The sequence below is a fragment of the Oncorhynchus mykiss genome, chromosome 23, assembly GCF_013265735.2.
Source record: "Oncorhynchus mykiss isolate Arlee chromosome 23, USDA_OmykA_1.1, whole genome shotgun sequence".
Classification (NCBI taxonomy): Eukaryota; Metazoa; Chordata; class Actinopteri; order Salmoniformes; family Salmonidae; genus Oncorhynchus; species Oncorhynchus mykiss.
Genome location: NC_048587.1, coordinates 20698588 through 20716409, shown reverse-complemented (window position 1 = coordinate 20716409; position 17822 = coordinate 20698588). Strand labels below are relative to the sequence as shown.

The following is a 17822-nucleotide window of genomic DNA, read 5'->3' as shown; positions in this document are numbered from 1 at the left end:
TTATTGTCCCCGCACAAGGTGCACCTGTGTAATGATCATTCTGTTTAAATCAGCTTCTTGATATGCCACACCTGTCAGGTAGATGGATTACCTTGGAAACTGAGAAATGCTGATTTCCTGTAAAATGTGTGGCCAACATTTTTGAGAAATAATATTTTTGTGCAAATGAAACATTTCTGGAATCTTTTATTTCAGCTCATGAAACATGGGACCAACACTTTACATGTTGCGTTCATATTTTTGTTCAGTATAATAATCATGCACCCAGTAAGAAACTGACTCTAAAAATTGCTAAATCCCTGTGGATGATGAGAAATGGAAGCATTATTGTTGAGAGGGACGAGGCAAAAGGAATGGCAAATAAGTCTGTCCACACAGCCGATTGGCAAACGTACTGTAAATTGAGAAATCCTGTGACTAAACAAATAGAAGAAGAAACTACTATGAAACAAAAATAAATGTAAAATCTTTGGAGCATCATAAATTATATTTTGGGGAAAAAGGCAAACTCAGCTCCATCCTGCATTGAATCAGATGTCTCATTCATCACAAAACCCTCTGATATTACCAACTACTTTAATGACTTTTTCATTGGCAAGATTATCAAACTTAGGGAAGACATGCCAACAACAAACTCTGAACCTTCGTGTCCATACATAACTGACCAAATTAAGAAAGACAAGCATTGTAATTTTGAATTCTGTAAAGTGAGTGTGGAACATTTTAAATTATTGTTGTCTATCAATAATGACAAACCACCTGGTACTGACAACTTGGACAGATTTTACTGAGGTTGGTAGCGGACTATATTGCCATTCCTATTTGCCATCTCCTCAATCTAAGCCTACAGGAAAGTGTGTTTCTTTAGGCCGGGAGGGAAGCAAAAATAATTCCGTTACCCAAGAATACCAAAGCACTAGTTCAAACAGCCGACAAAACAGCCTGCTATGTATCAAAAACTAAAAGCATTGAATTTGGGACAAATCATTCACTAAACCCTAAACCTTGGTGTAACCCAAGATTGTAAACTGACATGGTCAAAACATATTGATGCAACGGTAGCTAAAATGGAGAGAGGTCTGTCTGTGATAAAGCGCTGCTCTGCTTTCTTGACATCGCTATCAACAAAACAAGTCCTACCGGCCCTAGTTTTATCACACCTGGACTACTGCCCAGTTATATGGTCAGATGCCAAAATGAAGAACAGAGGCAAATTACAGTTGGCCCAGAACAGAGCAGCACGGCTGGCACTTAAATGTACATGGAGGGCTAATATCAATAATATGCATGTCAATCTCTCCTGGCTCAAAGTACAGATCAGATTGACTGCATCACTACTTCTTTATGAGAGGTGTTGACGTGTTGAAAGCACCTCACAGCACATTGCGGACTGTGAAGAGACACACACACACACACGCACTCATAGGGCTGTGGTGGTCATGACATTTTGTCAGCCGTTTATTGTCGTGCAAATAACTGGCAGTCTCACAGTAACTCACCGTTAATTAACATAAACACATTTAGCATCTTCTGGCTTCCACGCAAGTCTAATAAATCTATGTAATTTAGCCGACACCTTCACAATAAATCCATTATTTGTTTTAGACAGGTCTAAAGAAACATGATATGAAGAAAATGTAGTACATTTTCAGAATAGCATACTCTGAGTTGTTCTTACGTTAGGCTCTGATCTGGCTATGCCATATGGCTGTGGGCTACACTAGTTCTCTTAGCAGACAAGATTTGTTTAGAATTCTGTGGAATTATTTTATAGTATTAAGAATACAATTGAACAAAGCTGAATAAAATAGAAAGGATATTTTCTCCAAGCGATTTGAGTGGTTAACAAAGAAACAGGTCCTACCGTGTGCTTAATTTAGAGTTATTTATGCAACTTCAGTTTGTTTTCAAACGTTGGGTTTTGATTTTTATTTTTAGAATTTTACCCCCTTTTCTCCCCAATTTCGTGGTATCCAATTGTTTAGTAGCTACTATCTTGTCTCATCGCTACAACTCCCGTACGGGCTCGGGAGAGACGAAGGTTGAAAGTCATGCGTCCTCCGATACACAACCAACCAAGCCACACTGCTTTTTAACACAGCGCGCATCCAACCCGGAAGCCAGCCGCACCAATGTGTCGGAGGAAGCGTTTTGAGGAAGTGTTTTGATTTTTAATACATTCTAACACTGCATGATGGGACTCGAACAATGATTTGAAAAAAGTTGTTTGAAAGGCATGACCTCGTCTTTGTTTTTAGCGCAGGCTACACTGCACTTCCTCAGTCTGTCATTCACAAATTGAGAAACACTTGATAATGCCTCAAATTTCTCGGCGGCATCCCCTTTGTGTGGCCGTAATGCCCCCTAAAAACATCCATGCCTTTTGCGGCCAGTGGCGGTTGTGCCCTTGGGCTGAGTATGTGTCCATTGTGGCTGCAATACGGTCATCATAACAGTTCTAACTCTACACACACACACAGTAATGTTATGGTATTGTGAATTTTATATTGTATGTTTGTAATAATTGAGTAATAATGTAATGTCTTTTGATGTTTTCTTTTATTTACGATTGTGTTTGGATGTAGTTGTTTTAACCATATTTGGACCCCAGGAAGAGTAGCTGCTGCCTTGTCAGCGGCTAATGGGGATCATAATAAATACTAAATACAGTGTCTCATAATGGGATAAAGCAATATTTGGTAGTGAGTTTTGTTGAGGCTCTTAGGATGGAAACCACTTGCAAATATGTTTGACTGAATGTCTAAAAATAGAGGAGCCAGCGTGTTTGCAAGTCACCTTCCATCCTTTCATGTATTTCCAAATATTCCTAAGGTAGCTGACCTAATAATACCATTAGTGCCTCAGGTTATAACAGCATGATTTGTCTCGATAAAATATTCAACGCCCTGCTTTTGAGCCAAAATATCAGGTCTTTATTTAACCTCTATAAACTGATGAAAATCAACTTTTTGACACAGGCCACCATCTTTTAAAAAAAGAAATCATTGTTGGACATAAAAGACTTTAAAACATCAGCTTCAAGGGATTTCAATTTTGGACATTTGTGCCCAAATATTCCAGGCATAATAGAGAGACATATGTGATCTTATATAAATAATAATAAATAATGATTGATTGGATTTAGGCCTATGTGGCACTTTTCTACCAACTGAGGTACTCAAAGTGCTTTACATAGTAGAGGGAAACTCACATCATCCACCCTCAATGTGTAGCACCCATCTCAGTGATGCAAGGCAACCATTTTTGTGCCAGAACGCTAATTCCACCTCAGCTATCAGGTGGAGAGGTGATATATGCCAATTTGGAATGAAGGGGATAATTAGGTGGCCATGAAGGGATGTAGCTAGGTTGGGAATTTAGCCATGAAACCAGGTTGAACACACCAGTGGTCTAGTGGAGGGTATACCCACTTATTTTTCAGTGTGCATTGCATATACTCACTTCTTAAATCTCCACGATGGGTATTACAGTGTAGTGGAGGAATGCGCCGTATCAGTAAAGAGGGCTGATAGAACAGATCCGAATGTTTAGCTTAAAATGTTGATCAAACTATTATTTCTTCACATTTTAGGTGCAGCAATGTTCACACTGTAGTAGGTCTATATGTGAATGTTCCAAAATGCAATTTGCAGGAAAACACAGTTCTAAAATACGCACCCCACATGCACGCTGTTTCATGGACAGAGATCAAAATATCCTTTAGAAAGATTGCCTCCACATTTCTATGGCGGGACTTTGGCTATAGGCTACTTTGAAGCAAGGTAAGACATGCCTCATAATATGAAGTAAAAAGATAGGCCACACCATCTTCTGGTAGAAGGAAAGGCTTTCCCAAAAACCTCTAAATGTTAACTAGCTACAAAGTAGCCCATGCCTTGTTGTCAGAATGATATCATGATGATTATTTGCATTAATCCAGTGGCCATTTATTTTGCAAACTCCGTCTCGTGTGCCTGCACACTTGAATTAAAGGATAATTACTCTCAAAAATCTAAATGCCTCAGATTTTCCCGGAACTCAAAAGTGTTCTCCTAATGTGGATTAACCATTATGGGCTTAGAACATATCACTTTGATGTTTTTCTGTTTAAAAAAGTGTGACTTTGAGAACGAAAACCTGAAAAATGTGAGAAAATCTGAAACCTGTGAACTTCGGACTCAGTTTCAATAGTAGGCCTACTATAGGCCTACTGCACAGGGCAGCTAGGGTTGGCCTGACTGTGAAAGACCTACAGTGCCTTGCGAAAGTATTCGGCCCCCTTGAACTTTGCAACCTTTTGCCACATTTCAGGCTTCAAACATAAAGATATAAAACTGTATTTTTTGTGAAGAATCAACAACAAGTGGGACACAATCATGAAGTGGAACGACATTTATTGGATATTTCAAACTTTTTTAACAAATCAAAAACTGAAAAATTGGCCGTGCAAAATTATTCAGCCCCCTTAAGTTAATACTTTGTAGCGCCACCTTTTGCTGCGATTACAGCTGTAAGTCGCTTGGGGTATGTCTCTATCAGTTTTGCACATCGAGAGACTGAAATTTTTTCCCATTCCTCCTTGCAAAACAGCTCGAGCTCAGTGAGGTTGGATGGAGAGCATTTGTGAACAGCAGTTTTCAGTTCTTTCCACAGATTCTCGATTGGATTCAGGTCTGGACTTTGACTTGGCCATTCTAACACCTGGATATGTTTATTATTGAACCATTCCATTGTAGATTTTGCTTTATGCTTTGGATTATTGTCTTGTTGGAAGACAAATCTCCGTCCCAGTCTCAGGTCTTTTGCAGACTCCATCAGGTTTTCTTCCAGAATGGTCCTGTATTTGTCTCCATCCATCTTCCCATCAATTTTAACCATCTTCCCTGTCCCTGCTGAAGAAAAGCAGGCCCAAACCATGATGCTGCCACCACCATGTTTGACAGTGGGGATGGTGTGTTCAGCTGTGTTGCTTTTACGCCAAACATAACGTTTTGCATTGTTGCCAAAAAGTTCAATTTTGGTTTCATCTGACCAGAGCACCTTCTTCCACATGTTTGGTGTGTCTCCCAGGTGGCTTGTGGCAAACTTTAACCAACACTTTTTATGGATATCTTTATTAAGAAATGGCTTTCTTCTTGCCACTCTTCCATAAAGGCCAGATTTGTGCAATATACGACTGATTGTTGTCCTATGGACAGAGTCTCCCACCTCAGCTGTAGATCTCTGCAGTTCATCCAGAGTGATCATGGGCCTCTTGGCTGCATCTCTGATCAGTCTTCTCCTTGTATGAGCTGAAAGTTTAGAGGGACGACCAGGTCTTGGTAGATTTGCAGTGGTCTGATACTCCTTCCTTTCAATATTATCGCTTGCACAGTGCTCCTTGGGATGTTTAAAGCTTGGGAAATATTTTTGTATCCAAATCCGGCTTTAAACTTCTTCACAACAGTATCTCGGACCTGCCTGGTGTGTTCCTTGTTCTTCATGATGCTCTCTGCGCTTTTAACGGACCTCTGAGACTATCACAGTGCAGGTGCATTTATACGGAGACTTGATTACACACAGGTGGATTGTATTTATCATCATTAGTCATTTAGGTCAACATTGGATCATTCAGAGATCCTCACTGAACTTCTGGAGAGAGTTTGCTGCACTGAAAGTAAAGGGGCTGAATAATTTTGCACGCCCAATTTTTCAGTTTTTGATTTGTTAAAAAAGTTTGAAATATCCAATAAATGTCATTCCACTTCATGATTGTGTCCCACTTGTTGTTGATTCTTCACAAAACAATACAGTTTTATATCTTTATGTTTGAAGCCTGAAATGTGGCAAAAGGTCGCAAAGTTCAAGGGGGCCGAATACTTTCGCAAGGCACTGTATATGGGATTTATCATTTATAGGTCATTCAGAGTGTATGTCACTGTTTCACCACTACAACACTGGTACACCCCTACTCATACAATAAGTGCCATGGGATTTTGAATGACCACAGAGTCAGGACACCCGTTTTAACGTCCCATCCGAAAGACAGCACCATACGCAGGGCAATGTCCCTAAATGTAATCAAGGATTGAAATGATTATGTCTCTGTTTCGGCTTCTTGCGGTCAATTTGCAGTCTACAAATGATTTGTTTTATTATGATCCGGCCCCCCGACCATCCGTTTAATAATAAATTGGCCCATGGCTGAATTTAGTTGATGATCCCTGATCTAGATACTCCCAATGAATGAAAGAGAAAATGCCCCTCGTTGCCCTGTAACTGAATCTCTTGTTTCCAAGGGGGGGGGGGGGGGGGGGGGGGGGAATAAATGAGGCTTTAATAACAAAATATTATGAGGTTGTGAGGCCATAGGTAAAATAGATTCATCATTCACTGTGTTATTCTGCATCCCTGAATCTGATCTGGCCAGGTTATCCATTTGGGCTTGATAAGAAAACATGTATAACACAATAATAACTGTAAGGCTGTAATTGGTATTTTATTAGAAAGAAAATACAGTCTTCAAACATCCATGAGAGAGGATCAACATGAACGAACAGGATGTGGGTAATAACCACTTGGGGGAGAATGAGTGATAATGGGAGACTCAATGTGACATATGTTGTGTCACAGATAATTAAAATAACCTTAACCTTCCCTAAAGACACAAAACAATACACACACACACACACACACACACACACACACACACACACACACACACACACACACACACACACACACACACACACACACACACACACACACACACACACACAGGTACTCACACTTTCCAATATACAGACCAATATACAGAGATCTCCTGATCCATCTACACTCTCAACCCACACACACATACACACACACCTCAGCAGCAATTACCTTCTCTCTGTGTGGTATTATCCCGTTCTGCACCACCTCTGCAGGTCTGTCTGTCTGTTCCTGGGATTCCCGCCGACCCCTGGGCTCCTCCTGGGCCTCGTTCTCCCAGCGGGCAAAGCCTTTGCTCTTAGAGGCCTGCCGGTGTGGTCGATACTTCATCTTGGGGAAGGTGTGGGAGCCCCCATCCCCAGGCCCCCAGGTGTGCTCTGGCCATAGGTGCTCCGTCTGCGTGGTCTGGCTGGTGGTGGCCCGCTGTAAACCCACAGAGATCCGCTGGGCTGAGCCCGTCATCAGGGTGATGGACTTATGCTCCAGGTCAGAACCTCCAGGTGTCACCGAGGGGAACTCAAACATCTCGTCCTCATCTGCATGGAAGACAGTACGACAGGAATGAAACACACTGACCAAGACCATGTTAGTTGAAACGCTGTTGGTGTATGTATCACTGAAGTGCTGCTGTACCCTTGAAGGTGGGCATGGTGGGGCTGCTGGGTAGAGAGCTGTGGGTCAGGCCTCCAGGGGAGACACTTTGCAAAGAGGTGGAACGTGGCAGCTTCCTACAGGCCAGTACCAACAGCTCTCTGCACTGCTTGTGGCAGTTCACACCGCAATCTGAAACAGAACACATAACAGCACTGTCAGGCCAAAGCCCTCACAGTGCATGCATTGAAAAATTCCAAATGTCTTAAATATGTAGTTCTATACACATGAACATTACAGTCCATAGAGCCTACCTTTGCACTTGTATCCCTGTTTGATTATTCCCCAGAGCTAAGAGCAACATGTCCAGAGGGGCAGGAATAGGAGGGAGGTGGAAAAATACAAAGGAGTGTTAGGATTTGTAATGTGGAAGCATATTCATGCTGCAAATATGGTCAGAGGGGTCAGTGTAAACCATTGTGTAATACCGTTTTTCTTTTACAATCGCTTTGGTGCAATTTGCACAAATATGTAGTATACTTTCACAACAACTACAAATACAAATACCTAGGTGTCTGGTTAGACTGTAAACTCTCCTTCCAGACCCACATCAAACATCTCCAATCCAAAGTTAAATCTAGAATTGGTTTCCTATTTCGCAACAAAGCATCCTTCACTCATGCTGCCAAACATACCCTTGTAAAACTGACCATCCTACCAATCCTCGACTTCGGCGATGTCATTTACAAAATAGCCTCCAATACCCTACTCAACAAATTGGATGCAGTCTATCACAGTGCAATCCGTTTTGTCACCAAAGCCCCATATACTACCCACCATTGCGACCTGTACGCTCTCGTTGGCTGGCCCTCGCTTCATACTCGTCGCCAAACCCACTGGCTCCAGGTCATCTACAAGACCCTGCTAGGTAAAGTCCCCCCTTCTCTCAGCTCGCTGGTCACCATAGCATCACCCACCTGTAGCACGCGCTCCAGCAGGTATAGCTCTCTGGTCACCCCCAAAACCAATTCTTTCTTTGGCCCCCTCTCCTTCCAGTTCTCTGCTGCCAATGACTGGAACGAACTACAAAAATCTCTGAAACTGGAAACACTTATCTCCCTCACTAGCTTTAAGCACCAACTGTCAGAGCAGCTCACAGATTACTGCACCTGTACATAGCCCACCTATAATTTAGCCCAAACAACTACCTCTTTCCCTAGTGTATTTATTTTATTTTATTAATTTATTTTGCTCCTTTGCACCCCATTATTTTATTTCTACTTTGCACATTCTTCCACTGCAAATCTACCATTCCAGTGTTTTACTTGCTATATTGTATTTACTTTGCCACCATGGCCTTTTTGTTGCCTTTACCTCCCTTATCTCACCTCATTTGCTCACATCGTATATAGACTTGTTTATACTGTATTATTGACTGTATGTTTGTTTTACTCCATGTGTAACTCTGTGTCGTTGTATGTGTCAAACTGCTTTGCTTTATCTTGGCCAGGCCGCAATTGTAAATGAGAACTTGTTCTCAACTTGCCTACCTGGTTAAATAAAGGTGAAAAAAAAACCTCTTAGCACAACATTCAGTAACACTTTATTTGGATAGTCCAGCTGTAGATTCTCTACAGACTGTCAATAACATTTCAACTATCTAGTAACCCTAACTCTAACCTTAACCATTATTCTAAACCTCACCGAAACCATAGCCTGCAGTTACTTATCAACAGATAGTATGGGCATCTGTAGAGCATCTACAGTGCCTTGCAAACTATTCATCCCCCTTGGCGTTTTTCCTATTTTGTTGCATTACAACCTGCGAGTAAAATTGATTTGGATTTCATGTAATGGACATACACAAAATAGTCCAAATTGGTGAAGTGAAATGGAAAAAATTACTTGTTTCAAAAAATTTGAAACAAAAAATGAAGCCCCTAAATAAGGTTTGGTGCAACCAATTACATTCAGAAGTCACATAAGTAGTTAAATAAAATCCACCTGTGTGCAATCTAAGTGGCACATGATCTGAGTATGTATACATACATGTTTTGTTCTGAAAGGCCCCAGAGTCTGCAACACCACTAAGCAAGGGGCATCACCAAGCAAGCGGCACCATGAAGACCAAGGAGCTCTCCAAACAGGTCAGGGACAAAGTTGTGGAGAAGTACAGATCAGGGTTTAAATTTTTTTTTTTATATCAGAAACTTTGAACATCCTACAGAGCACCATTAAATCCATTATTAAAAATGTAAAGAATATGTCACCTCAACAAACCTGCCAAGAGAGGACTGCCCACCAAAACTCACGGACCAGGCAAGGAGGACATTAATCAGAGAGGCAACAAAGAGACCAAAGAGAACCCTGGAGGAGCTGCAAAGCTCCACAGCGGAGATTGGAGTATCTGTCCATAGGACCACTTTAAGCCGTACACTCCACAGAGCTGGGCTTTATGGAAGAGTGGCCAGAAAAAAAGCCATTGCTTAAAGAAAAAAATAAGCAAACACATTTGGTGTTTGCCAAAAGGCATGTGGGAGACTCCCCAAACATATGGAATAAGGTACTCTGGTCAGATGAGCATTGAGCTTTTTGGCCATCAAGGAAAATGCTATGTCTGGCGCAAACCCAACATCTCTCATCACCCCGAGAACACCATCGGCAGGGACTGGGAAACTGGTCAGAATTGAAGAAATGATGGATGGTGTTAAATACTGGGAAATTCTTGATGGAAACCTGTTCCAGTCTTCCAGAGATTTGAGACTGGGATGGAGATCCACCTTGCAGCAGGACAATGACCCTAAACATATTGCTATAGAAATACTGGAATGGTTTAAGGGGGACATTTAAATGTCTTGGAATAGCCTAGTCAAAGCCCAGACCTCAATCCAATTGAGGATCTGTGGTATAACTTAAAGATTGCTGTACACCAGCAGAACCCTTGAACTTCAAGAATGGGCAAAAATCCAGTGGCTAGATGTGCCAGGCTTATAGAGACATACTCCAAAAGACTTGCAGCTGTAATTGCTGCAAAAGGTGGCTCTACAAAGTATTGACTTTGGGGGGGGTGAATAGTTATGCACGCTCAAGTTCAGTTTTTTTGTCTTATTTCTTGATTGTTTCACAATAAAAAAATATTTTGCATCTTCAAAGTGGTAGACATGTTGTGTAAATCAAATGATACAACCCCCCCCAAAAAATCAATTTTAATTCCAGGTTGTAAGGCAACAAAATAGGAAAAATGCCAAGGGGGGTGAATACTTTTGCAAGCCACTATACAGATGGGAAATCCGGACTTTCCAAGTAAGATGTGACCAAAATTCAAAACAGACCACTGAAAAGGCAGTTGTTTCAAACTCTAAGCACATTTTCAATTGACTAAGTATAACAGACAAAATCACAGTCACATTTTCACCAAACTTAATCAGTGATTCATCTAAAGTAATTGGTTTTCACAATGCAATGCTCACATTACCTTTGATAGGATTTTCTTCTAATTTGTTAAACCAATTTTACTATTACTTAATACGAATGCTTTTAATTGATAATCACTTAACCATTTGCTAAACCTACTGGTTTATCTACTATAGATTGAGAACTACATAGTGAAAATGTTTGTAAAGTATAAACATACATATAAAGTTTGATAAATACTGTAATGTACTATTATGACTTCACAGTAAGTTTTACGAAATATAATATTGACCCAAACTGATTTACTGTATGTAATGCATCCTATATACAGTAAACTTGTATCCCAAATGAAGTTGCTAGGGTATTGTAACGTCTGCTTCCAACTCTCAAACACCTAGATCCCCTGAACGCAGCTCACCTTCCAGCCCACTTTCCAGCTCACACTCTCAAACACATAGATCCCCTGAACTCAGCTCACTCTCCAAATCCCAATAACCTGAACTCTGATCACCTGTTCACACACCTGTATGTCATTACACACACTATTTAGTTAAGATCTTTGCACCCCATCATTGTGAGGTATTGTTTGTTTTGTGACACACTTCTATTGGAGTGCTGGTTTGTCCAGTAATTTAATCCTCCCGTGTTTTGATGGTTGTATGATGGTTGTATGATGGTTCTGTTCCTGCCTCCCTAACGACGCCTATCGGATTTCCTGTTATCAACCTATTGCCTGATCTCCCGGATGACGTTACTAGCCTTTTCCCTGCCTGTACTGTTGCCTTTTTGGACCCCTGTGTAGGACCTTCTGCCTGCCCCTGGACCCGGCTAACCTGCCTCCTCCTGTGTATGACCTTCTGCCTGCCCCTGGACCCAGCTACCTGCCTCCTCCTGTGGTCCTTTACCAATAAACACCTGCTGCGCCCTGCGCTTGAAACCAGCTCTGTGTCTCCCATTGTGTTCATTACAGGTATTTTTGATGGTGGGGTTTCACACTACTTTCCTAAAACTGCATTGGCCAATACATTTACTGTACTACTGTGATGTATGCCATTTACGTAGCAGGTGTTTTATCCAAAGTGACAACAGTGAGTCCACACTTTTTTTTAAGTGACCCCAGTGGAAATCGAAACCACTACTCTGATGTTGTTAGTGTCGTGCTTTTACTAACTGAGCCACACAGGACCACTACAATACAATAATGTCAAATAAAATACATGATTACAATACAAGTGGAAGGTGTATGACCGCCATCCCCATGAGCATGCCACCCTCGTCCAGGCCATGGATCATGTGGCAGGTGTGCAATGACATCAATCCAGACGTATACAAGGCTTGGATTCACCATGCCAAATTGTTTTTCCCTAGGTCCATGAACAATGAGGGCATGTACTGCAATGTCAATGAGAACCTATAGCCAAATGTGCAAAACGGGCTTGATGCAGACTACAGTACACCTATGCTGTAGTTATATCTTTGAACAATATACTTTTTGCATCAATGATTGTGAAAGCTGTCTTCAATTATCACACATTTGATTACACATGGGATAGAAATGATGGAAATGGGATTTAACATTTTTGAGGGGTCAAATTTGATAGGTCGTGTAAGTTTATTGCCTAATGTGAAAACAGTGTAATGTACTTTAGCGTACTGTAGTATATTACATTCAAAGAGCAATTTTGAAATATGTATCTTGCATTTTTTGGGTATTGAATTCAATTGTTAAAACAACTACATTGAAAATATCTCATTATGTTGTGTTCTGGTGATTCAATCAATGTTCTCATGGTATTTCACAGTAAACTTATTTGGTTGTGTGGTGAAAGATGTCTCCAAACAAAATGAATGCACAGTAAAAAGGGTTTGAATATAAGACATGCTGTATTGCGAGTGTTAACAGTTTGGCGTTTACAATTAGTTTTGAAAATGTTCCACACTTGTGAAAATAGCACCAAAGTGATGTAAAAAAAAAAACTGTAAACAGGATACAATGTCTCATAACACCCTTCCTGTAAACTCGTATGTGTGTTTTATTTGTGTACCTGTGTGCGTGCTCGTTTAAGAAGAGGAGGAATTCTCTATAGAAATTCTCATTTATTTTCACTAAGTGATGCCTAAATCAACACAAATAGAAAGCTAGAGGGAACATCACTTGTGTACATGTTTTGACACATTGTTGACTATGTGAGTGTTGCCATCACAATGTAAATTGCATTATTGTTCCACCAACGCTAGTCAGTGTTTCTTTATAAACCTGTAAACAATGTAGCCTGCACTCATGTCAACATATTGCATCTCTGTATTTTGAAACCCCTCTATACACTGTGAATAATCTCTGTCTCAGAAGGTCATTAAGAGCCATGGGGTATCAACTTCAAGGAATAAAGATGGACATCTTCTCTCAGCGCTGTATCATTTGGTAGCTGACTGAGGGCTTGACGGCAATATATAGCACAGAGTTCCTGACAGAAACTACCAGAAAGCCTATACTTTTCTTCCAACCGAAATTGCACTGTGTTGCTGAGCATAAACAGTTCATGTTTCTCACATGGTGCACAGTATACATACAAATCCAGCACAGTGCTCGCAGAAGGTAGGCTTCAGATACGTCATCTCCGTAAAGTTGTGGATAAAACCAGGGCCCATTTTACACTGGAGCAAGGGGTTGGCCCTCAGGAAGTAAGCCATCATCTCATCCTTACTAATCAGGCCATCTCTGGAGTGAGGGGGAGAAGACAAAGAATATAGATAAGAGAATAATAAGATGGCGAGAATGACAGCTTTTGTTCTGCAAACATTACAGTAAATCCCAACCCTTATTTCTGTCTTATCCAGACATGGAGAGACCTACAAAAATGCTCTAGATCAGACACCCAGGTGGTTTGTAGCAGCTCCAGCCTCTGCATGTCTCCAGTCTCCCTCCCAAGGAGCTTAGCCTCCCAGACCTATTTCCTGAGTCATGGAGCTGCTCAGGCGATCTGAAATGTGATTTGAGGGCAGAGCACTGTGTGTGGCGCTGCGTGTCCTTCATGGGCTGCCATAACCTTCACCTCCCCCTCCTCCAGCCATGGTGACAAAGCACCACTCCTAGTCAAGGCAGGGCAGGGCTAAAGCAGACGTAACTCTGTTGTGACTTCAGAGTGTTTTCCTGCAGATTTACGATAGGAGGTTTGACAACACCAATGACCTCATTCATACTGTACTGTAGGTTTGTGTGGAGAAAAATGGGTGATGGCCTGTGAAATCACAGGGTTTTTAGAACACACCCACAGTTGCAGTCCTATTGCATCATGGATGCTCATAATTGCTTTAAAGGCAAATATTAGGCACAAGAATCACATTACTGTGTTTGTGTATAAGAGAGAGTGAGAGAGATATGGGGTGCATATGTGAAGGGCAAACAAGGTGAGATGTATGAGGAGATGGGTTAGTGTGGAAATGTCAAAATGTGGTTGCATGTGTGGAACTTGAATCTGTGGGTGGGTGAGTGCTTGTGTGGGTTGGGTGTGTGTGCGCGTGTGCGTGCTTGGTGCCTGTGTGTGTATGAGTGAGAAAGAGGCGATGTGAGAGAGTGTTTGTTGGTGACAGAAAGAGGGAGATAGAAGAGGAGGATGAGGTGACTTAGCTGTGACACTTCTGAAGCTTGAAAATGTCAATGGTAGACAGGGTCACTCACTGGTCCTTGTCCAACACACAGAAAGAGTCCAAGAAAGGAAAGTTGGCAGCAATACTCTCAAAGTCCTCCTGAGAGATGTAGCCATCATGATCATGGTCGTAGTTCCTGAATACAGACTTCCCAGAATAAGACAAAAACAAAGGACTTCAACTGATTTACAAGCCCCAGCAATTGTGTGATTCATATTTTAGTAGTTGTTGTGAACCATCGTGGAAATGGTTCATATACAGTACCTACTCAAATATTTGGTATTCTGACAGAAATAGCCACAGACTGATTCTTGAAGTCATGTATGAGATATTTCTGAATGGGTAACTCATCTTATAGATAATAACATGTTTAAGTCTTGTTGTTTTTTTTGAAAACTTAGTTTTCTACTACAATGTAATTTCATCAGTCAATAAGAGTTTCAGTTCAGACCACAACTTACATCCACCACCTTCCTGATGTGCTTGTTCACCACATTGGGGTCAGGTTTGGTTGTCACACCTGATGCCCAGTCCAGAGGGGCCATTGGCTTGTTGGGGGTTGTTGGAGAAGTAGGCTGTGGAGTGGGAAAAGATGGAGTGAAGATAGGACCACTCAGGTATCAAATATTATTTCTGTTCTTTATACATTTCAGTTGATATTTATAATAACCATAGATCCAACAATGCAGCCTATAGACCCCAACATGGAGACTTACCAAAGACTTTGGGTTCCGTGGTTCCCTTAACAAGGATAGCTCATATATCTCATCTTCAGTGTAGTAAAGGTCTAGAGAGAGCTGGGGAAATCACTTAAGATTAAACATGAAAATAGACTTAGTGTTTCTGCAATAACAAAACCATTTATGATCATGTTACTCTTCTGTATGATCCTACAAAATGTGGTTTGAGACCCACTGAAATGAGAAATGTGACTGAACGATTAACAAGTCCATTTCCTGTTGATGGGGGACCTTTTAGGCCGGGACACTCACAGTGAGCAGGTAGATGAGGTCCATGTTTGGTTCCATCTGGGCTGCAGCACTCTGCAGGGACACCAGCTCGTTGAAGGTGAGGTAGAGCTGCTGCATCTTTACGATGTTCACCTTGTCATCGTTCACCCAGTCGGGGAAGACCACGTGCACGGCGATCAGGTCCTTCAGGTGGACTCCCAGGATGGGGACCTTGAAGCCTTCGGAGTCTGTGAAGGCCTTGCGGTAAGCACAGTAGTTCCCATTGGAGGAGACCAGCTCCGTCATCTCATTCCAGATCTGATGGGAGGGGTAGGACGGCAGGAAGTAGTGGACAGGATCGATATTAGATACAGCACCGGAAAGCTACAGAGAGAGTGACCAGTGCCAGGGAATCTACTATGAACATATAGTTCACCAAGCTACCAATTACTTCACACTGGAAAAAGTTAAGCTACATTAAAGCTTCCCTATAAAAAAATGTGCTGGAGTTCCAATAATTCTCTACACCACATGGCAAAAAAAGTTATGAACTACTGAAAACACTACCAATATTTTAATTTAGTTCAACTACCACCAAGCTTCTGCTAAATGTAATTAAATTACATGTGGTTCACAACTCCCCAACACTGAATGTAACATCAAATGGCAGGAAATGAAGAAGATACCAATTCTGCGTGGTGTGTTTTCTGAAACCATCACTACATGGCAGTTGATGAATTGACCTACATTGTTCCTTAGCAGACGCTAAATGATTATGACCATGATCTAAAGTCAATTCAAGTGTAGAACCCGATCAGATGATATTAGTGAGGCTGTGACAGAGCACAGGCAGGCGTACGTGCTGACCTTGTTGACCTCGGGTGCTAGATGAGAGTGGGTCTCCTTCAGACGGGAAATTGAGCTGTGGCTCAGACCTCCAACCATGGCCATCAGTGTATTAAAGTTCTGCAGTTGGAGGAGTTTCTGAAGGACAGAGTGGCATGGAACAAAGTGGAAGAGATTGGAGGTAGAGTGAGAGAGATAAATAGAGAGATAGAGAGAAATATAGATAACGAGAAAACAGTGCAAGAAAAAATTACAATAAACAACAAACAAACCTAAAATATAAAAATAAATGTACCCCCTTTTTCTCCCCTAATTTCGTGGTATCCAATTGCGATCCAATTACGATCTTGTCTCATCGCTGGAACTTCCCAACGGGCTCGGGAGAGTTGAAGGTCAAGTCATGCGTCCTCCGAAACATGACCCGCCAAACCGCGCTTCTTAACACCCGCCCACTTAACCCAGCCACACTAATGTGTCAGAGGAAACACCGTCCTACTGACAACCAAAGTCAGTCTGCAGGCACCCGGCCCACCACAAGGAGTCGCTTGAGCACGATGAGCCAAGTAAAGTCCCCCCAGCAAAATCCTTCCCTAACTCGGACGATGCTGGGCCAATTGTGCGCCGCCCTATGGGACTCCCGGTCATGGCCGGTAGTGACACAGCCTGGGAACTCACCAGGGTCTGTAGTGACGCCTCAAGCACTGCGATGTAGTGCCTGCTGCACCACTTGTGAGGCCACCTAAAATAACCTTAATAAAAAAACAGTACCTAAAATAACATAAACCAACATAAATTGATCTCTTTACATTGTGCTTATGGAATCAATTGCATGAGGGGAAAGTGCTTGAACATCTTATTTAAAAATGCGAGAAGCTTTACAAAAAAACTAAAGAGCCCTCTTGAGTTAAACGGTCACACTTCTGCATTTAAAGGGTAGGCCATTTCATTGTAGCTGACAGATGACCTGCATAAACAATAGAGGCAGACATGAGCATGAGTGCTTGTCATTGGTCTTCTGAATAATTCCTTTTTCTAAATCCTGGTAGATGATAATGGTAGAGAGAAGCCACCGGTCTCTGATGAGATTGAGAGGCCTAATAGCATGCATGATGCTTAATGTCTGTTAAGAAATACAGACAATAATTGGCACCCCCCCATGCACACAGCAATTAGACATGGAGAATCACATTAATAATGATGAAACGTAATTGCTGGAGGGACGCCCTGTGCTAACATATCATTGTCTTACGTCAGATAGCGCAAGGATTCCGCCTGCACTGATCTGTTTGGTTTATCGCAAAAAGAGCAAGGGGATGGATCAAAAGTAATTCAACGACAATGTGCCACCATAACTATTGAAAATACTATGCGAGTTCGAGTTCAAGGTCACCTATGTAATGATTTTTGTGAAAGTTCTCGTGGATTAATGTTGAGATACGTTGTGATATGCAACCTGCTAAACAGCATTATGAAATACAATTTCTCACAATAAGCTATAGGCTTCAATTGTTGATAGGAAGGGTAACACTGAATCTTAGCCCTCATTCTCATGATGGCCTTTCTCAACTCAGAGAACTCTAGTGGATAATGGTTGATGAAAGGGTCGTTCATCTGAAATTGAGATTGATCCCCACAACATCCTGTATGGCATAGTCCCCATGCATCTTAAAAGCTATTTTACTT

At 41.6% G+C, this 17822-nt stretch overlaps 1 protein-coding gene across 2 annotated transcripts in view; it reads right to left on the bottom strand.

Moving 5' to 3' along the window:
- Positions 1–17822, bottom strand: part of LOC110502432 (ras guanyl-releasing protein 3) — a 46418-nt gene that overhangs the window by 2422 nt on the left and 26174 nt on the right. The window contains exons 5-13 of one of the 2 annotated variants that reach the window (XM_036960242.1): positions 16161–16277; positions 15336–15611; positions 15060–15140; positions 14805–14918; positions 14375–14490; positions 13267–13414; positions 7596–7632; positions 7324–7473; positions 6862–7226 (exon numbers count right to left, since the gene is read on the bottom strand). In XM_036960242.1, the coding sequence (XP_036816137.1) occupies positions 6862–7226; positions 7324–7473; positions 7596–7632; positions 13267–13414; positions 14375–14490; positions 14805–14918; positions 15060–15140; positions 15336–15611; positions 16161–16277 (1404 nt within the window). Of the gene's footprint in view, positions 1–6760; positions 7227–7323; positions 7474–7595; positions 7633–13266; positions 13415–14374; positions 14491–14804; positions 14919–15059; positions 15141–15335; positions 15612–16160; positions 16278–17822 lie in introns of those variants that run through there. The other variant, XM_021580454.2, reaches the window with a different exon arrangement.